This window comes from Capra hircus, chromosome 11, assembly GCF_001704415.2.
Source record: "Capra hircus breed San Clemente chromosome 11, ASM170441v1, whole genome shotgun sequence".
NCBI lineage: Eukaryota > Metazoa > Chordata > Mammalia > Artiodactyla > Bovidae > Capra > Capra hircus.
In genome coordinates, this window is record NC_030818.1 from 4169675 (window position 1) to 4192645 (window position 22971).

At 37.9% G+C, this 22971-nt stretch overlaps 1 protein-coding gene across 1 annotated transcript in view; it reads right to left on the reverse strand.

Annotated features, from left to right (window-relative positions):
* The window catches only part of TSGA10 (testis specific 10), an 89636-nt gene that overhangs the window by 39853 nt on the left and 26812 nt on the right, over nucleotides 1-22971 (reverse strand). Inside the window, exons 4-9 of the mRNA XM_013967441.2 lie at nucleotides 18450-18515; nucleotides 17189-17356; nucleotides 16389-16544; nucleotides 13574-13744; nucleotides 13406-13483; nucleotides 12304-12455 (exon numbers count right to left, since the gene is read on the reverse strand). Coding sequence (XP_013822895.2) covers nucleotides 12304-12455; nucleotides 13406-13483; nucleotides 13574-13744; nucleotides 16389-16544; nucleotides 17189-17356; nucleotides 18450-18515 — 791 coding nt within the window. The remainder of the gene's footprint in view (nucleotides 1-12303; nucleotides 12456-13405; nucleotides 13484-13573; nucleotides 13745-16388; nucleotides 16545-17188; nucleotides 17357-18449; nucleotides 18516-22971) is intronic.

Below are 22971 nucleotides of genomic sequence, written 5' to 3' on the forward strand. Positions count from 1 at the left end.
AAAACAAATCTGTATCTAGTAAATGGGGGAGGGTAAAAGGACTTAAAGGGAGACAAGATTTCTACATCAACAATGCAAAAAAAAACTAGGCAGAATCTCTAAATAGACACTCCTCTAAAGAAGACATACAGATGGCCAACAGGTACATGAAAAGATGCTCAACACTGCTAATTATTAGAGAACTGCAAATCAAAACTACAACCAGGCATCATGTCAAACCAGTCAGAATGGCCATCACCAAAACCTCTACAAATAGTTAATGCTGGAGAGGGTGTGGAGAAAGATGAATCCTATTACATTGTTGCTGCTGCTGCTAAGTTGCTTCAGTCGTGTCCGACTCTGTGTGACCCCATAGACAGCAGTCTACCAGGCTCCTCCGTCCCTGGGATTCTCCAGGCAAGAACACTGGAGTGGGTTGCCATTTCCTTCTCCAATGCATGAAAGTGAAAAGTGAAAGTGAAGTCACTGAGTCACGTCCAACTCTCAGCGGCCCCATGGACTGCAGCCTACCAGGCTCCTCCGTCCATGGGATTTTCCAGGCAAGAGTACTGGAGTCAAGATATGTTTAGGAGGTTTTTATACCAAAGCCCAAAGGGGCTTAGGTTATAAACTACCTGATGTACTTTTTTTGAATGGTGATTTTGGAGCTTAAAACCAACTCCTCTGTGCACCCTCAGGAGCTGTTAAAAATCAGGGTTCTGGCATATCGTGCAATTCTCCTGATTTCTCTTTAAGGTCTTATTCTCAAAACAAATTCCCACTTGGTTCTCAGACTACACTCCCCATCAGTGCCCAGTTCTAAGGAAACACTCACTCAGAGACACTCAAAATAATGCCTTTATAGATAATTGTTTATAATTAAGTAGATTCTCCAGAGAAACTCACACTAGTGAAACAGAAAATTCTACAGATGACAGCACTCATAAACCAAGCTACAGTGTATAGTGATGGCGTTTTATAGTTTCCATTCAGCATTTTACCAAATAATATGAGCAAGTTTGACAGCAGAGACTGAAATTTATGCTTTGCTACCTCAGAATGACTCTAAGACTTCAAATTCAAAATGAGAAATCTGTACCTATTATAAAACTCAGTCCACAGAATAGAATGCTTCCTTCACAAAATGACATAATCAGAACCAAATGATAGATTTTTAGAGTATTTTGGAAAAACGTCTTGACAGGTAACTTGTCTGACCAGAACTCAGATAGTAAAGGTTCTCAGTATAACATTAATATGGGATCTGACATACAGTTGCCATCTCTAGCTCAGAGTCCTATTATAGATTTTGGTTGCTTCCAAATTTGGGCAATTATATTAAAGCTGCTACAAACACTATGTGTAGGTTTTTGTGTGTACATGACGTTTTCAACTCCTTTGGGTAAATATCAATAAGCATGATTGGTGGATCATATGTAACTGTATGTTTAGTTTTGTATGAAACTGCCAAATAGCTTTACAAAGTGACTGTACCACTTTTAATTCCCATCAGCTCCTGTTGATCTACATTCTTACCAGTATTTGTTGTGCTTCCAATTTTGGCCATTCTAATAGCTATGTTTTAATATCTTGTTTTAATTTGCATTTTCAGATGATATATGATGTGTTGCATCTTTTTATATACTTATTTGATATCTCTATAACTTCTTTGATGAGATGTTCGTTAAGGTCTTTGGCCCATTCTAAGTGGGTTGTTGCAAAATTCAAAAAATCCTTACTGCAAAATTCAGACTTAAATTGAAGAAACTCGGGAAAACCACTAGACCATTCAGGTATGACCTAAATCAAATCCCTTACGATTATATGGTGGAAGTGACAAATAGATTCAAGATATCAGATCTGATAGAAAGAGTGCCTGAAGAACTATGGACTGAGGTTTGTGACACTGTATAGCAAGCAGTGATCAAGACCATTCCCAGGAAAAAAGAAATGCAAAAAGGCAAAAATGGTTGTCTAAGGATGCCTTACAAATAGCTGAGAAAAGAGGAGATGCTAAAGGCAAAGGAGAAAAGGAAAGATATACCTATTTGAACGCAGAGTTCCAAAGAATAGCAAGGACAGATAAGAAAGCCTTCCTCAGTGATCAATGCAAAGAAATAGAGGAAAACAATAGAATGGGAAAGACTAGAAATCTCTTCAAGAAAATTAGAGATTCCAAGGGAACATTTCATGCAAAGATGGGCTCAATAAAGGACAGAAATGGTATGGACCCAACAGAAGAAGATATTAAAAAGAGGTGGCAAGAACACACAGAAGAACTATACAAAAAAGATGTTAATGACCCAGATAATCATGATGGTGTGTTCACTCAGCTAGAGCCAGACATCCTAGAATGTAAAGTCAAGTGGGCCTTAGGAAGCATCACTACGAACAAAGCTAGTTGAGGTGATGGAATTCAGTTGAGCTATTTCAAATCCTAAAAGATGATGCTGTTAAAGTGCTGCACTTAATATGCCAGCAAAGTTGGAAAACTCAGCAGTGGCCACAAGACTGGAAAAGAACAGTTTTCATTCCAATCCCAAAGAATGTTTAGACTACCGCACAATTGCACTTATCTCACACACCAGCAAATACTCAAAATTCTCCAAGCCAGGTTTCAACAGTACATGAACTGTGAACTTCCAGATGTTCAAGTTGGATTTAGAAAACGCAGAGGAATCAGAGATCAAATTGCCAACATCTGTTGGATCAGTGAAAAAGCAAGAGAGTTCCAGAAAAACATCTATTTCTGGTTTATAGACTACGCCAAAGCTTTTGACTGTGTGGATCACAAGAAACTGTGGAAAATTCTGAAAGAGATGGGAGTACCAGACCACCTGACCTGCCTCCTGAGAAATCTGTATGCAGGTCAAGAACCAACAGTTAGAACAGGAACAGACTGGCTCCAAATTGGGAGAGGAATAGGTCAAGGCTGTATATTGTCACCCTGCTTATTTAACTTATATGCAGAGTACATCACATCATGCAAAACACCAGGCTGGATGAAGTACAAGCTGGAACCACGATTGCTGGGAGAAATATCAATAACCTCAGATACACAGATGACACTACCCTTATGGCAGAAAGCAAAGAAGAACTATAGAGCTTCTTGATGAAGGTGAAAGAGGAGAGTGAAAAAGTTGGCTTAAAAACATTAAAAAACCTAAGATTGTGGCATCTGGTCCCATCACTTCACGACAAATAGATGGGGAAAAATGGAAACAGTGAGAGATTTCATGACGCTTGCTCCTTGGAAAAAAAAGTTATGACCAACCTAGACAGCATTTTGAAAAGCAGACACATTACTTTGCCAACAAAGGTCTGTCTAGTCAAAGCTATGGGTTTTCTAGTAGTCACGTACAGATGTGAGAGCTGGACTATAAAGAAAGCTGAGCACCGAAGAATTGATGCTTTTGAACTGTGGTGCTGGAGAAGACTCTTGAGAGTCCCTTGGACTGCAGGGAGATCAAACCAGGCAATCCTAAAGGAAATCAGTCCTGAATATTCATTGGAAGGACTGATGCTGACCCTGAAACTCCAATACTTTGGCCACCTGATGCAAAAAACTGACTCACTGGAAACGACCCTGATGCTGGAAAAGATAGAAGGCAGGAGAAGGGGATGAGAGAGGATGAGATGGTTGGATGGTATCACCAGCTCAATGGACGTAAGTTTGAGCAAGCTCCAGGAGTTGGTGATGAACAACGAACTGAGTGAATGAACTGAACTGAAGGGAGTTCTTATTGTTGAGTTTTTTAAAAGCCCTAAATATAATTTGGATGTGTGTGTTAGTTTCTCAGTCGTGTGTGACTCCTTGTGACCCCATGGACTGTAGCCCACCAGTTCCTCTGCCCATGGGATTCACCAGGTAAGAATACTATAGTGGGTTGCCATTTCCTTCTCCAGGGGATCTTCCAGATCAGGAATCAAACCTGAGACTCCTGCATTGCAGGCAGATGCTTTACCATCTGAGCTATAACCTATCTATTACGAAGGTACAATTGATATATAATATTATATATTTCATGTGTATAATATAGTGATTCACAATTTTTAAAGGTTATATGCCATGTATATCTGCCTTTATTTTGGGGGGCTCCAAAATCACTGCAGATGGTGATTGCAGCCATGAAATTAAAAGACACTTACTCCTTGGAAGGAAAGTTATGACCAACCTAGATAGCATATTCAAAAGGCATTACCTTGCCAACAAAGGTCCGTCTAGTCAAGGCTATGGTTTTTCCAGTGGTCATGTATGGATGTGAGTTGGACTGTGAAGACAGCTGAGTGCTGAAGAATTGATGGTTTTGAACTTTGGTGTTGGAGAAGACTCTTGAGAGTCCCTTTGACTGCAAGGAGATCCAACCAGTCCATTCTAAAGGAGATTAGCCCTGGGATTTCTTTGGAAGGACTGATGCTAAAGCTGAAATTCCAATACTTTGGCCACCTCATGTGAAGAGTTGACTCATTGGAAAAGACTCTGATGCTGGGAGGGATTGGGGGCAGGAGGAGAAGGGGACGACAGAGGATGAGATGGCTGGATGGCATCACCAAATCGATGGACATGAGTTTGAGTGAACTCCGGGAGTTAGTGATGGACAGGGAGGCCTGGTGTGCTGTGATTCATGGGGTTGCAAAGAGTTGGACATGGCTGAGTGACTGAACTGAACTGATATCTGAATTATTTCACTTAGCATAATACCCTCAATGTCCATTCATGTTGTTGCAAATGGCAACATTTCATTCTTTTTTATGGTTGAGTAGTATCCCATTGTATGTGTGTATATATTTATACACCCATCTTCTTTATTCACTTGTCTGTTGATGAGTAACATTTAGGTTGTTTCCATATATTGGCAATTGTAAATAATGATTCTATGTACATTGGGTTGCATGTATCTTTTCAAATTAGTATTTTTGTTTTATTCAGATAAATACCCAGGAGTGGAATTGCTAGGTCATATGGTAGCTCTATTTTTAACTTTTTGAGAAACCTCCATACTGTTTTCCACAGTGGCTACATCAATTTCCATTCACATCAGCGGTATATAAGCGTTCCCTTTTCTCCACATCCTGGCCAACATTTGTTATTTGTGGTCTTTCTGATGATAATCATTCTAACAGCTGTGAGGTGGTATCTCATTGTGGTTTTAATAAGCATTTCTCTGATGTTCAACATTTTTGAACACTTTTTCATGTGCCTGTTAGCCATCTGTATGTCTTCTTTGGAAAAATATCCATTAAGTTCTTCTGCCCATTTTTTAATTGAGTTGGTTATCTTTTTAAAGTTAAGTTGTAGATAGCAGTTCTTTATCAGAGGTGTCTTCAGCAAACATTTTCTTCCAGTCTGTGGCTTGTCTTCTCATATACTTGATATCATGTTGAGCACAGTATTAAGCCTTCAATATTTTTCCCCATTTTTTTTTACTGGAGGCTCAGGTGGCACATGACAGTTTATAACATGGCTTCAGAGGTAGGGAGGAGCAGGGAAACAAAAAATAAACTGGGGTGGGAAAGAAAAACCACCAGGAGGAGGGAAGATTTGGCTGGTTCCTTCTCAGCCTGATTTAGGGGAAGGAGTTGGTGCCTCTGAACAACAAGGATGGATCCCTTCCTTCAACCCTTGGTAGGGGAGAGAGAAAAAAAAAAAGCAAAAGGGTGTTGCTTTGGCCCTCCTGAGTCTCAAGGAAAGGAGGGAAAAGCGAGCGTTTTGATGTCATGAATTATGGGAAAGAGCAGAAGAAGTGCTAGGTAGGATACAGGTCAGTGGGAAAAACTGGCAGATACCAGATGGTGACTCTGGGTGTCCTTTGAGTTGGAATCACTCCAGGATGGTGGCTGGGGGTCCCCACTGTTGATGGGTGCTGAGGCCTCTGGGGTGGTAGGCTGCCTGGGTCCCAGGGACCGCTGCAGTCTCCGCTGGAAGTAGGGGCAGTTTCATGGGCGCTGGGGCTCAGGATGGGAGCTGTCATGGGGCCTTGGCTGGGCTTGGTCTCATCACCCCCACCTTCTGTGGTGGCCTGCTAGGGTGGCCTGGGGTGGCAAGGCCCTTACTACCTGGGTCAGAATCTGGGTGGGGGTATCCGCTTAAGCCCTGCTGCTGGTCTCCTCCAACAGGGCTATCTCTTTGGGTTCTATGCCATCCTTGCCCTCTGTGGGCTGCTGCTGGTTGGGGGCCAAGTGCCTCACACGAAGCACTGTCAGTAGAAGAAGGGTGGTGGGCTCCGTCGTCTGGGCCACTGCCCAGAGTCTTTGGCATGCTCCCCTTTGCTGCCTGGCTCTGTTCCGCCCAATTGAGCCTCTTAAGTCTTCAATTTTAATGAAGTAGAGTTTGTCAATTATTTCTTTCATGGATTGTGCCTTCAGTATTACATCTAAGAAGTAACCAGCATGCCCAAGGTCATCTGGTGTGCTTCTAAATTTGGGGCTCTGGCCCATGTCCGCTGTAGCTGCAGATGCCAGAGACGCTGAACGTCTCCACTGTCCCATTTCTGTTTCTCTTCTTGATGGCAGGCTTCCCTACATCCTCCTCTTCAGGCCTGCTTTCCTCAATTAACCAAAAAGAATCTGCCTGCAACACAGGTGACCCAGGTTCAGTCCCTGGGCGGTGAAGATCCCCTGGAGGAGGGCATGGCAACCCATTCCAGTATTCGTGCCTGGAAAATCCCATGGACAGAGGAGCCTGGCAGGCTACAGTCCATAGGGTCGCAAAAATCAGACACGACAGAGTGACTAACACTTTCACTTTCTTTCACTTTATCTGATAAAAACATGACCCGAAATATATAAAGAAATGTTACAGTTCAACACTAAATGGATAAACAATTGAAAAATTGAGCTAAAGATCTAAATAGACACCTCATCAAAAATACACAGATGGCAAGCAACAATATGAGAAGTTCCACATTATTTGTCATTAGAGAATTGCAAATTATGACAAGACATCACTACACACATACTTTAATGCCTAAAATACAGAAATTTGACAATAATAAATGCTGACAGAAAGTCTCCTTCATTCCTTTTGATGGAAATGTAAAACGGTATACTCACTTTGAAAGTGAGTAGTTTCAAATTGGTAGTTTCTTACAAAGTTAAATGCAGTTTTACTGTATGATTCAGCGGTTGTGCTCCTAGGTATTTACTGAATTGATCTAAAAAATTCTGTTCTGGGGATTCTCTGGCAGCCCAGTGGTTAGGACTCTGCATTTTCACTGCTGAAGGCACAGGTTTAACACCTAGTCGGGAACTAAGATCCTGCAAACTGTGAGAAGCCAAAATAAAAATTTAGATTAAAAAAAAAAAAACTTCTGTCCACACAAAAACATGCACATGGAAGTGTATAGCAGCTTTATTTACAATTGCCAAAAATTAGAAGCAACCAAGATGACTCTTAATAGGTGCATGGATAAACACACTGTGATACATATACATGATAGAATATTATTCAATAAGAAGAAATGAACTATCAAGGAATGAAAAGCACATGGATGAACCTTAAATGCACATTACTAAGTGAAAGAAGCCAGTGTGAAAATGCTATGTACTATATGATTTCAATTATATGACATTCTGGAAAAGGCAAACATTACCTCAGCCAGGCAACTGAAGTCAAAATCAACAGTGATAAATCATATTGATAAGATGTACTCATGACATCTGAATATCTGTGTACTCGAAAACGGCACCTTACTACTGTGACCTCTCAAAAATATAACCCAGTCTAACCACGAGAAAGTCATTAGACGAACCCCAATTGAGAGACATTCTACAAAATACGTGATCAGTATTCCTCAAAACTGTCAAGGTCATCAAAAACAAGGAAAGTCTGAGACTTTCATAGCCAAGAGAAGCCTAAGGAGACAAGACAGCTAAATGTAATATGGTGTCCTATATGGGATCCTGGATCAGAAAAAGGACATTATGGAAAAACTAAGGAAATCTGAATAAATTACAGACTTTAGCTTATTAGAGTGTATCAATACTGATCAGCTAATTTTAACAAATGAACCATACTAATGCAAAATGTTATTAACAGAAGAAACTGGGTGTGAGGTATGTAGGAACTCTGCATGGTTTTCACAAATTTTCTGTAAATCTAAAACTGTTCTATAACACAAAGTTTTATTTTTAAAAATCTGTATTTTCATATATAAGCAATAAGCAATCAGAAATTAAAATTCCATTTACATCAGTATCAAAAAGCAAAAAATATTTAGGGATAAATTGACAAAAATAATACAAGATCTATACACTGAAAATTATAAAACATTATGAGAAAAATTGAAGATCTAAATAAAGAAATGGACAGGAGTTCCCTGGTAATGGTCCAGTGGTTAGGACTTGCTGCTTTCATTGTAGTGGCCCAGGTTCGATCCCTGGTCCAGGAACTAAGACCCCATGAGCCACTAAGCATAGCCAAAAAAAAAAAAAAAGAAAGAAATGGAGAGTGTTCATGAGTAGGGGTTTTTCACCAATTCCAAACTGCCAAGGCTTTTCTGTTTATACTATGAACCTGATTCTAAAATTAAACAAAAATGCAAGGAACCAAAATATCCAAAACAACTTTAAGAAAGAACAAAGTTAGAGGACTAACACTACCTAATTTGAGGACAAAAAAAGTAATCAGGAAATGTTATACTGGCATCAAGACATACAAATAGACCCACCAAATGAAACAGATACTCAAAAAATAGACCTTCACATATATGGACAACTGACACATTCTACAAAGCTACAAAACAATCTAGTGAAAAAAAGGAAAGCTTTTCAACAAATGGTGCTGGAACAATTGGATATTCATATGCAAAAAAAGTGAACTTTGAACTACACCTTCTACTACATGCAAAAATTAACTTGAAATGGATCATAGATTTAAATGTAAGAACTGAAACTATAAAACTGCTAAAAGAAAATCCAGGAGAAAAATTTCACCTTAGGCTTGACAATTTCTTTAAAAGAATACAAGGGCTGGAAATAAATTTTTAAAAAGCAGTAAGTTTCACATAATCAGAAATATTTTCTCTTTAAAAGACGCTTAGGAAAATAAAAAGGCAAGCCACAGACTGGGAAAAAATATATGGCAAACATATATTGTACCTGACAAAGAATTTATATCCAGAATATAGAAAGGATTTTTACAACTTATTAGTACATATAACTCAATAAAAGTTTGCAAAAGTTTTGAACAGACACTAAAGAAGATACATGTATGGCACAAAATGACATGAACAGATGCTCAAAATCACTAGTTATTAGAGAAGGCAAATCAAAACCACAGTATATACCTATTAGGAGGGCTAAAACCAGAAAGATACTGTATATAAAGTATTGATGAGGATAGGTAACAACTGGCACACTCATACATTGCTGGTGAAAATGTAGAATAAAACAGTACAACCACTTTGAAAACAGTTTAATCGTTTTGTCAGAAGTTAAACATACCTCCATCATATAACTCAGTCACTCTAGTCTCAGGTATTTAGCCAAGGGAAGTAAAAGCACACATCCATATAGAGACTCATATGTGTATGCTCATAATGGTTTCCATTATAGTTCCAGGTTGGAAACATGGAAATGTTTATGTGGTACATCCATATAATGGAATACTACTCAGCAGTAAAAAGGAGTAAACTACTGATTATATGTGACAACATGGATAAATCTCAAAACAATTATGCTGATGAAAGTAGCCCTATAAAAGAATATACACTGCATGATTTCACTTATATAATAACATTTTAGAAAATCCAAATAAACCTCTGTGACAGAAAGCAAATCAGTGGTTGCCTGGGGAAGAGGATAGGCAGGCATGAGAAAACTTTGGAGAGTGATGGACAGGGCCTCTATCTTGAGTGTGGTGATAGCCTTACAGGTACGAACAAATGTCAAAACTTACCAGACTGAACACTTTAAGTATGTGCAATTTTTACTATGTGTATGTCAATTACACTTTACGAATACTGCTAGAAGAAAACAAATGTACACAAAGCCCTCAAAATTATTATATATTTATCTTTTAGAATATTTTTAATAAACCACTAAAATGCTTTCAAAGAACTTCCAACTACATGCAAAAATATTTATGGTATGGGATTAAGTGAAATTGGCCAAATATATAACTTAATATAGGATGATATCAATTACATAGAAAGCTTATATACAGACATAAACACTTCTGGCTAGAAAAACGAATCTATTTTACTGCATTTTCACTGGGCTATGGAATTATGGGTGATTTAAACTTCTTGGAAACTTTTTCTCTGTTTTTCAAGGTTTTCTTTGTTGTTCTTATTTTATTATTATTTTTATTTTTATTTTACCTGAACCTGCAATATCCTTTCAAGCAAGAGAGTAAAAAATAAATGAAGGGCAAAGTGAAAGACAGCCTTCAGAATGGGAGAAAATAATAGCAAAAGAAGCAACTGACAAAGAATTAACCTCAAAAACACACAAGCAGCTCATGCAGCTCAATGCCAGAAAAATAAATGACCCAATCAAAAAACAAACATTTCTCCAAAGAAGACATACAGATGGCTAACAAACACATGAAAAGATGCTCAACATCACTCCCTATCAGAGAAATGCAAATCAAAACCACAATGAGGTACCATCTCACACTGGTCAGAATGGCTGCTATCCAAAAGTCTACAAACAATAAATGCTGGAGAGGGTGTGGAGAAAAGGGAACCCTCTTACACTGTTGGAGGGAATGCAAACTAGTACAGCCACTATGGAGAACAGTGTGGCGATTCCTTAAAAAACTGGAAATAGAACTCCCATACGACCCAGCAATCCCATTGCTGGGCATACACACCGAGGAAACCAGAATTGAAAGAGACACATGTACCCCAATGTTCATCACAGCACTGTTTACAATAGCCAGGACATGGAAGCAACCTAGATGTCCACTGGCAGATGAATGGATAAGAAAGCTGTGGTACATATACACAATGGAGTATTACTCAGCTATTAAAAAGAATGCATTTTAATCAGTTCTAATAAAGTGGATGAAATTGGAGCCTATTATACAGAGTGAAGTAAGTCAGAAAGAAAAACACCAATACAGTATATTAATGCATACATATGAAATTTAGAAAGATGGTAATGATGACCCTGTATGCAAGACAGAAAAAGAGACACTGACGTAAAGAACAGACTTTTGGACTCGGTGGGAGAAGGCAAGGGTGGGATGATTTGAGAGAATAGCATTGAAACATGTATATTACCATACGTGAAATAGATCACCAGGCCAGGTTCGATGCATGAGACAGGGCGCTCAGGGCCGGTGCACTGGGATGACCCTGAGGGATGGGATAGGGAGGGAGGTGGGAGGGGGATTCAGGATGGGGAACACATGTACACCCATGGCTAATTCATGTCAATTTATGGCAAAACTACTACAATATTGTAAAGTAATTAGCCTCCAATTAAAACAAATAAATTAATTAAAAATATATAAATAAATGAAGGGAAAGAATTTGAGTAATTCTCTGTCCTGACAAGTGATTCCAATGCATCAGTACATACCACAGACCCTTGAAAGACCAAAGAGGCGACTTTGGGAATTTGTATATGAACCAAGTATTATCTGTAGACTAAATAATGTATTTCACACCCTCATGAACTATTATTTTTCATATGTTCATAGATACACTGAAATTCAACCTGAGTGAATGTGTAGAATTTCTGTTTCTCACGTCAATAGACACTGCAAGTGAAACTGCTAACATGGAAGTCTTCAGAAACTTGTTCCCCTACTCCACTGCCTGTGGGTTGCTTTGACTGGGATTTTCCTGCTACAGAGCAGTACATAGGAACAGCTAAACACAGTACGTGGCATCCAGTTAACAGAAGTTCTGTTACATGTTCTTATTTCTTTGCTATGGCTTTTATTGTATGTCAAACCACCCCTTTTCTAAGCTGTTGTCAAACCTGTGCTTTGTGTTTTCTTACACTGTTCAGATCCTAGGACGTAATTTAAGTTATAAGGTAAATTAAACAGTGAAAGGCCAAGGTCAAATATGCTCTTTACCCAGAAGGGCTTTGTAAAAGCTATGTCAGCTAAATACTGAAGCTCCCTGCAAATACAAGATTAAAAGTAGTAGAAGCTTGATTCCTATAGGTGCGGCACTCCCAGTCTGTCAGTCTGTGACTGACCTTTAGGAAATCATTTAATGTGTGCTGAGGTGTCCACTACTGTTTCATAATAATCCTTTCAAAAATTAAAGTCAACAAATAACTCAATTATCACCCTAAAATATCCTTCAAAAAGCAGAGCTACTATTTATAATAAACCATTGGTTTAATGGTAATTGACTTTACCTCAAAGAATTATTCTCTGCTTTTTGTCTGCCAAGTTCACTTTCAGTATCCATCGCCTTTCTTGCTAGTGATTTCATTTCTTTTTCCACAGTGGTTATTGTTTCCTTCATCAAAGTCATATTTGACATTTGTTCCATACGTTCATCATCAAGCTATACAAGCAGAATGACAAGGTTACTGCCATCACTAAAAACATCTCAGTAATCTTTCAGGAGAGACATTCTGTCTTTGTAGAAACTGGTATATGAGATGATCAGGTTAGACTTGAACCCTGTGGGAGGCTGCATGGACAAGGCGCTGTAGAGCAGGAACTTGGGCACGCTGCCACATGGCTTGTCCATGAAGCCCGTCACAGCAGATCCACATTTCCAATCTGGTTCAGCTGGACTACAGCACACATAGCCTGTCTGCAAGAAGCTTTCTTATTTGTTGCTCAATATGAACAAGTTATACATACAAACTGGGATCATGAAAAAAACTCTGTTTTTTTCTGTCTACTCCTGTCGATTTCTTAAAAAAAAAAACAACTCATTATAACATAAAACAGATGAATTTAGAAATATAGTCAATTAAAGTTGGTAATGGAAAGCTGGATTCCCTTAATTCTGTTTATATAGTCAGAATATCTCCAATATATACGGACAGCATCTCAAAGCCTTAACTAGTAACAAGGTGATGCTTCACAATTAAATTTAGTTTAAATATATTTTTCTCATTCGTTTTCATTCTGTTATAATTTTCTCTATCTTAGCTACTCTTTAGGAAGAATAAGCCAGTTTCTCTGTCCCTGGCAATGCTATCATTAATGAAACAGGGAGATGAATAAGTGTTAAAATCACTGAGAATGCATCCCTAATGCTTTTTCTTTAAAGAACATACACAAAAAGAATACACAACCTAACACAGAAAAGACTTTACTCACATTTTTTAGAAGAAAATAAATAATGAAAAAGTGATAATTTACAGTATATACACCACCTTAAACATCTTTAGGACTGCAAATGCTATCTGAGAAAACCAACTTTTCTGAACACAGAAAAAGGGGAAAGTGGGGAGCCACTGACAGTTTATAGCCCAAAGTGCAAAAGTGACTTTTCTTTACGTTATGAACTGTACACTCCAGCTCCTCTATCCTTTGTTCCAAGTGAGCCTTCTCATTAAACGCTGTCTCTTGGGCAATCTGTTTAAAAAACAAAAACAAAACAAAGGTGCTCTTAATGTTGCTATTTTTCATTTCACAGATCCTCATAGAGATAAAATTCTTTCAAACCTTTAGCCTCTCCCTCAGACTATCTCGCTCTGTAGTCATTCTTCGCAAGTCAGTGAAGGCCACATCTCTCTCAGTCTCCACCCGCCGGAGGATAGCATGTGCTGTTGTTGATTTAGGAGACTTACAGCTTTTCATCATTTCTCGTCGAAGTCGGGCAATTTCTTCCTGTGCCTATTGTTTAAATACATACATAGACTTCTGTTAAACAAGCTTTAGGACAGCTATCTTCTATCCAGCCAGATAAAATGCAAGCCTATATTAATTAATGTGCATGCAGCAGGATAATGATATAATTCGTTAATGAACTTACACAAATAAATGCAAATGATGCCCCAAATGTAAATAAATATCTACAAACAGAAGTCTGGTTTACACTATCTTTGCCGAAAATTAAAACAAATTAATTTGGAGGCAGTTAATGCAAGAGAGAGTGTTTTACTAAGAGGTATCTACGATATATATCATCCATTTTGTGATAAATTTGAAATCAGTACAATTTAGACAGAACACTGGCTTAATAAATATTATCATAGTGTTCCAGTATTTCTCTACAAAAACGTATGTGCCCTTTCCATGTCTTGACTACTTTCACCCCAACAGAAAGGCCTACTGATCCTTACTGATAACCCAACCTATGCTTCACACACTTGTTCAACAACTATCCTTGGGTTCCAAGTCTACTCCATATCTGCAGGTGATTTCATACCCTGCTTTGCTACTTCCTTCCCTTATCATCCTTTCTCTCGATTTTGCTCACTATTCAGCTAGTATCTAAGTCTCAGAAGAAGAAATATTACTTTCCAATTTCCATAGGTAAGCCTTGACCAGACTCCTGGACCTCATTTTCTGAAGTGTCTTTTAAGATACCCCTAACTCAATTTTAACTACTTGTCTCACTTTAAATACCACCCTCTCCACTGGCTCTTCCTCTACTTCTTCAACCATGCACATGGCTCCCATATCTTGAAAAACTGTCACTTAGTCCTACTGTCCCGTTTATCATCATCTGTCTCTTTTTCCTTCGACAGTTTTTTTTTTAAAGTGTCATGGTTTGTACACCCTGCCTGTTCCTTATCATCCATTCTCTTACTCCAGTCTAACCTGGCTCCCACACCCACCACTCTATGGAATTTCAAGTACTTGTGTCTCTATAAATCAATTATACTGTAACACAGCCAAATCCTAAAGGAAATCAACCCTGAATACTCATTGGAAGGACGGATGCTGCAGCTGAAGCTCCAATACTTCGGCCCCCTGATGCAAAGAGCCTACTCACTGGGAAAGCCCCTGATCCTGGGAAAGATTGAAGGCAGGAGGAGAAGGGGACAACATAAGATGAGATGGTTGAACGGCATCACTGATTCAACGGACATGAGTTTGAACAGACTCAGGGAGACAGTGACGCACAGGGGAGCCTGGCGTGCTGCAGTCCATGGGGCTGCAAAACGCTGGACACACCTGAGCGACTGAGTAACAGGAACACACTCGTTCTCTTGTTCGTACCTACTGGGGCTGTTGCACTACAACAACAGAGCTGAAGAGCTGTGTCAGAGGTCACACAGCCTGCAAGGCCCAGGCTGCTTTTTACCCGGGCCTTCAGAGAAAAAGTTTGAAAACTTCTGTTCTAGTCCAATCCACCTCTCAAGCCTTGGCTCCCACCTCACTCCACGGACATACACCTTTTGTTCTAGTCATAAATGGATTCATTCACATACTGTTTTTCCTGCCTTTACCCTTTGTTTCAGGTCATTCCTTTAGTTTGAATGTTCCTTCTTACCCCTTTCAAGATAAGAGAAACCCCATCTTTCCTTCAGGACTTAAACTCCATATAGTCCAGCAAAGGTCTTAATTGCCATAACTAAAAAATACCTATCTCTTCTATTTCTTATAATATCTTCTAGACTACTTATGCTAAAATAACAAAAAATAGATACAACACAATATACTTCTCTTCCTACCTAGAATGTAAACATAGGAAACAGTGTCTTATTTTTTCTATCTTTTAGAGTAACAAGCCCAGAACCTTACACTTAGTAGCTGCAATTCTTAATAAAATTTGATATTTTTGAAAAAATTATGTTGGTGATACATGGGGTTTAATTGAGTAAAGAAGCTATTTGTTTAATAAGGGTTGTACAATCGTAAGCTAAAAATACAGATAAACAACAAATTGACTTTACTCTCTGAAATTAAACAAATTTTATGGCAATTCCTAAAGTGATTGACAGTACACCACAAGCTATGTGTTAATATTTTTTAACCTCCATATCCAAATCTTTTCACCATGAACTCACTGTATCTGGTTACTTTTCTCATTTCTTATTCCAAAAATTAGGTTATTTCTATGCATGTATATCATCTTTCTAGGATAAGAGGACAACACGTGTGTGTACACATACACAAATACTTCATACTTCATTAAGAACATCATAAGAACAAAGGTAATTCTCAAATGTTAGATTAATTTGATTAATAGATTTAAGTATTCTCACAGAACTTAAAGAATTTACCCATCTCTAGGAATTAAATGCTGGCTTCCCAGGTGGACTGAATGGTAAAGAACCCACCTGCCAATGCAGGAGACATAAGAGACATGGGTTCGATCCCTGGGTCAGGAAGATCCCCTGGAGGAGGGAATAGCAACCCAGTCGAGTATTCTTGCTTGGAGAATCCCATGGACAGAGGAGACTAGCGGGCTACTGTCCATAGAGTCACAAAGAGTTGGACACAACTGAAGTGACTGAGCACGCACAAACACGCACGCAGAACTGAATGCTAGTACTTACATATCTTGTTTACGTATAAGTAAGTTTACCTGCTCATACAGAAGAAAGGTCTTGTCTCTCTCAGATGTGAGAACCTTGACATTGCCCTGAATTTCTGCCAAATGACGCTCATATTTTTCCAGCATGCATTTGAGTTCTTCACGGTCTCTTGTTGTCTTCAGAAGCTCTACATCACAGTTTGTACCCTATAATTATTACATGAGAAATCTGAATACAGGTCCTTCCATATACCACAGGTAAACTACATTCAATATCCTATGATAAGCCATAATGGAAAAAAATACGAAAAACAAAATATGTATGTATAACTGAGTTACTTTGCTGTACAGACTGAAATTAAACACAACACTGTAAATCAACTATACTTCAGTAAAATTTTTTTTAAAATGTGAAATTCTTCTTTGACATGTGTTATTAATATAGTCCATGGGGTTGCAAGGAGTTGGACACAACTGAGCAACTAACACACACACACACACACACACTAATAGAAATGTCCTACTGATGGCAGCACACAATTTCTGGTTAAGCAAACATGATTATATAATGAAATAATGAAAAAAAAATTTTTTAATCACTTCTCTTTTAAACATCATCCCAAATTGCTCCACATTTGTCTGATTACCCCCCAACCACTACTAATGCTGGGGATAAAGGACCAATTTTGATGGTCCATGGTGCCACCAAAGAAAGCTCCATCTCCCATTTTCCTTGAGATACCAATTCATGCCAAATTAAAAGGAATTATATCCAGATTAGGTGAATCAAAAATAAAATCCACTGCTTCAGCAACAAATTCCAAAACATTTACAAGTTTCCAGAAACCTACCCGAGAAGATGGAGATGGGCGTCGTGGGCTTTTAGATCTACTTCTGATCATCCTTCTCAAATTTTGAGCTTCACTCTTGTAGTAATCTCTGTCTGCTTCTAAAGTTTTGACAAAGGAATCAAGTCTGGAAGGAGATTTATTTTGTGCTTTTTCAGTCTCTAAAATTATCTTGCCAAGGAGGAAAAAATTAGGCCATTATTTCAAGCTAAACTATATTATCATTTTCTAAATGAAAGTTGAAAGCAAACAGGATCCTTAAAAATAATAAATTTGGTATTTTGAAATAATTCAAAATATAATAATTCAGCAATACTTTCTAAAAAGCAGTTAGAAAAAAATTAAAAGCAGTTAGATGCCTTTCTTTTCCAGGATTTCTGAATGTACTGTATTTTTATTTCACTGAAAATGTCCCTATGTTGACACAATAATTTTTAAGAAAAAATTTCAGAGGCCTGAATTGTTTCTTATAAGAGATCTAGTTATAAGTTCTAGAAATAAAATTAATTTGCTAAGAGAAACTTGTATGCTACTATTAAAGCATCTATTCATAGTTTCAAGTTTTATTCAATAATTGTTCAACAAATAAATTAATTAAATGTTGGATTAATTTAATAAATTTACTGAACAAAATAAACTAATTGAATAAATTAAATGAATGCGGGATATTCTATGTTTGTATATACTTTCGTGCATTTCCATTCACTTTAATATATTTAGAAGCATTTGCTTTACAACATTTATTTACCAATACTTTATTGGGATAAAAGTACAGACATACTTTTAGAGAGGGTGTTTCAAATATTTTAAGTGACAACGTTAAAATGCCTAAACAGAGCGACTTTCGTTTCACATTGTTAAAGAGAACATATTACTCAGAACTAAGTAACAACATTTGACTTTAAAATATTTATTATTAACAGGGATGAGAGTTAATGTGTAAACAAATACAGCTTACATTTTGAGAATTAAATTACTCACAGACATCATTTTAATCAAGTAACAGCTAAGGACATTAATAAAACCAAGCAAAAGTTCTCTCCAGCTCTAAGAAAGGACAGACTAAGGAAACGGAGCAAGAACAGATTCGTTCTTACAGATGGGAGGACCCTTGTCCACCAGGGAGAGTGCTGATTTTAGAAAACAAAACACTTTTTATTTTTCACAAATTACATGAGAGCCAAAACATAAGTATACTTTTTTGCAGTCCTACTAACAGAATGAAAGTGATTCCTTAACATTTATTTATGAAAAATGTACTTACAGATCCAAGCCTTTTTATTGTATCTTCCAATACTATTATATTATTTTGCTGGCAAATGAGTTCAATCTGAAAAACAAGCCAGAAAAAAATGCTATTTAGGTGGAAAATGTCTAAATTGATTTGTTGGAAAGAGAGCATCAGAAACAGAAGTCACTTAAAAACATGCAGACAGTAAATATTTTATGAGAGAAAAGATAATTTATTCCTTTATATTTACCTACTTTTGATGGTAAAAGAACCTAGAATGAAATGAAGCAGTTCCTTTAATGTTTTGTATAAAATACTAATTGATTTCATTTTGTCAAACTACTCCTCATAAACTGAAAGAAAATGTTAATACTAATTATAATTCTGAAGAAGAGAATAAGGAAGTCAAAAGAATGACTAGAATGAAGTTAAGTTTTCCCAAGTTAGAAATGATTGCTCTTTCCTGTGAACTCTTTTAATAGTTTAATTCAATCCAACCAACAAAATACTTTTTGTATCAGTTTTATGACAGTCTTAACAGCCTTGTAGTCATATATTTAGCTATGACTAGATTATACATTCCTAGGGAATAGTGATTATGTTTTTATGCAAAGCTATAGATCTCTGCAAAACCTCCTTCTTTGTTATTCCAGACTAAAATGTTTCCCATTAAAATTTGAATTTTCTGGAATTATTGTTTCTCATTTATTTTTTAGACCAAAATTCTAAGATTTCTCCAGCAGTTATATTTTAGTTTATGAAATACTAAAGGGTTAGTTATAATATGGAATATAACTCAAGTACACTTTGGATAAGCTTATATATAATTTTGAATAATTTTCAATGCTTTAATTTTCACTACTATCTAGACACTAAAAAGATATGGATCTATTCTGGATTATGTGTAAGTTCAGTCACTCAGTCGTGTCCAACTTCTTGTGACCCCATGGACTGCAGCACGCCAGGCTTCCCTGTCCATCACCAACTCCTGGAGCTTGCTCAAACTCATGTCCATTGAGTCGGTGATGCCATCCAATCATCTCATTCTCTGTCATCCCCTTCTCCTCCTGCCTTCAATCTTTCCCAGCATCAGGGCCTTTCCCAAAGAGTCAGCTCTTCACATTAGGTGGCCAAAGTATTGGAGCTTCAGCATCAGTCCTTCCAATGAATATTCAGGACTGATTTTCTTTAAGATTGACTGGTTTGATCTCCCTGCAGTCCAAGGGACTCTCAAGAATCTTCTCCAACACCACAGTTCAAAAGCAACAATTCTTTGGCACTCAGCTTTCTTTATAGTCCAACTCTCACATCCATACATGACTACTGGAAAAACCATAGCTTTGACTAGATGGAACTTTGTTGGTATAGGTCTATATATGTGTAAGTTCAGTTCAGTTCAGTTGCTCAGTCGTGTCTGACTCTTTGCGACCCCATGAACTGCAGCACACCAGGACTCCCTGTCCATCACCAACTCCTGGAGTTTACTCAAACTCATGTCCATAAAGTTGGTGATGCCATCCAGCCTCTCATCCTCTGTCATCCCCTTCTCCTCCTGCCCCCAATCCCTCCCAGCATCAGGGTCTTTTCCAATGAGTCAACTCTTCGCATGAGGTGGGCCAAAGTACTGGAGTTTCAGCTTTAGCATCAGTCCTTCCAATGAACACCCAGGACTGATCTCCTTTAGGATGGATTGGTTGGACCTCCTTGAAGTCCAAGGGACTCTGAAGAGTCTTATCCAACACCATAGTTCAAAAGCATCAATTCTTCGGCGCTCAGCTTTCTTTATAATCCAACTCTCACATCCATACATGACCACTGGAAAAACCATAGCATGTGTAAAGGTGTCCATAAAATTTAAGTATAAAAACTTACACTGCCAAAAATTTTATCTAGTAAGACACATTCTGGTAAAAAATGAATTTATACATACATATCCCCAAATACAGACGGAATATAATCAATAGTATGTAAACTGAGCAAGACAGATTATGTCTAGGTATAGCAAGGTGTGATTATGGTACATATTAGTTTCTTCATTCAGTTCAGTTCAGTCGCTCAGTCGTGTCCGACTCTTTGTGACTCCATGAATCGCAGGACGCCAGGCCTCCCTGTCCATCACCAACTCCCGGAGTTCACTCAGACTCACATCCATCGAGACAGTGATGCCATCCAGCCATCTCATCCCCTGTCGTCCCCTTCTCCTCCTGCCCCCAATCCATCTCAGCATCAGAGTCTTTTCCAATGAGTCAACTCTTCGCAGGAGATGGCCAAAGTACTGGAGTTTTCTTCATTATACTCTTCTATTTCAAAAAAATGTATTACTTTTATCAAGATAAAAAATTTAATGCTTATTCCACTCTGAAAAAAAATTTTACAACTGGCCCAAATGAAAAGATGCTACTGCCTTCATTTACTTGACAACTGTTTAATGAGGATCTTACTGTGTGTCTCATTGTCTCATATGCTGGTTATAGCATGGAATAAAACAGGAACCTCTACCCTCATGGAGCTAACATTCTAGTTAAAAGAGATAAATAAAAGATAACAGGCAAAGTATATATCAGATAGTGAATATGTCATTCAAGAAAAAATTTAATGAGCACTCACACCTGCTCTATACTTTAGATTTTTAAAAAGGGAATGGAATAGACAAAGATCCTTGCCTTTGGACACCTTATAGTCTAGTTGGTAGATGACAAAAAATAAACCTAAAAATAAATTATACAGTACATTACAAAAAAGAAGCAATATTCTTAAGAATATTAGGAGTGTTTACAAAGAATAGAATTTAAAATGGGGTGATCAGGGAAGTCCACATTGAGGGAGTCAACCACTGAAAAATTTAAGAAAAATATTCCAGACAAAGCATACAGCCATAGCAAAAGGGAAAAGATTGTTTGCTAAATCAGGGAACAGTAAGGAGGTCACTGTGGCTACAGCAGAGGGAGGGAGGAAGGAGGAAAGTGCCAGAGAAAAATGAAGCAGGGGAGAGAGAGAGGGAATCAGTGTGTGTGTGGCTGGGGGCGTGGGTTAGACACATACACAGGCTTTATGCTTTGTCTTCCACATGGTAGGTTCTAAAGTAACAGTAATGACAAGAGTTACCAGAGATCCAGTCTAATAATGGCCCTATGTTAATTAAAAATGTAAATTATATGACAAAACTAGTGATGATAAAATTACAGTTCTGTTTCTTTATGTTTCAGAAACTCATGTTCACCACTCTGGGAAACACTGCATTAAGTCATGAATGATAAACAACTCAAGGTGAAAAGATAAAAGGAGGCTTATGGTCATGGTAGCTTTAAAATATGTCTCAAAATTCTGATCCTCTTGCCTTCATAAAATGGAGCTGAATTCCCCTCCCCTTAAGTGTTGTCTATACTTGGGGACTCTCTTCTAATGAACAAGATATGTGGGAGAGACAGCATGTCAATTTTGAGACTAGAAACTCTTCCTTTTTGTTTCTTTTGGATCACTGTGGCAGAGGGAAGCCAGCTGCCAAAAAAGAATACATCAAACAATCTAGGGAGAGGTCCACCTGGCAAGGAACTAAGTGAAAAGTGAAAGTGTTAGTTGATCAGTTGTGTCCGACTCTTTGTGACCCTGTGGACTGTAGCCTGCCAGGTTCCTCTGTCCATGGCAGAAATTCTGGAGTGGGTTGCCATTCCCTTCTCCAGTGGATCTTTCAGACCCAGGGATCGAACCCCAGTCTCATGCATTGCAGATGGAGTCTTTACCACTGAGCCACCAGAGAAGCCCAAGGAACTAAGTTTCCTGCCAAAAGCCAAGAGTCATCTAAGTCATCTTAAAAGCAAATCTACCAGTACCCATGACCGAAGCCCGGCCATCATCTGATTACAGTTTCCTGAGAAATGGTGAGCCAGAACTACTCAGTTAAGTTGCACTGGAAACTGTAAGGTGTACATATTTGTTGTTTGAAGTCATTAAAGTTCAATAGCAATTTGTTATATGGCTATAGATAATATAATAGGCTTCCCTGTCCTTCACTATTTCCTGGAGTTTGCTAAAACTCATATCCATTGAATCGGTCATGCTATCCAATAATGGCCTCATTTTTAATTAAAAATATAAATTGTATGAAGAAACAAAACATTTCATTTTTTAATTTATTTTTTAAGACTTTTTTTGAGGTGGACCATTTTTAAATCCTTTACTGAATTTGTTAGAATACTGCTTCTGTTTCGTGTTTTGGTTTTTTGGCCTCAAGGCATGTGGGGTCTTAGCTCCTGGACCAGGGATTGAACCTGCAACCTCTGCACTGGAAGGTAAAGTGTTAACCACTGGACCACCAGGGAAGTCCCTCAAAACATTTTAATGGAATAAATGATGGAAGAAGTTACTCAGTGGACTTTTAAAACATAGCTAAAAGTAAACTCTTTTGAGTAAATAAATTCAATACTATCTCAATTCTAGACGAACTAACAGTAGCTTTAGCCTCAGACTCTACTTCCACATACCTAAAGCACCATCTTTTAACAGTATAGGAACCCAAACATTCTCATCTCTCAGATTAGAAATTCTCGTTTCAAGT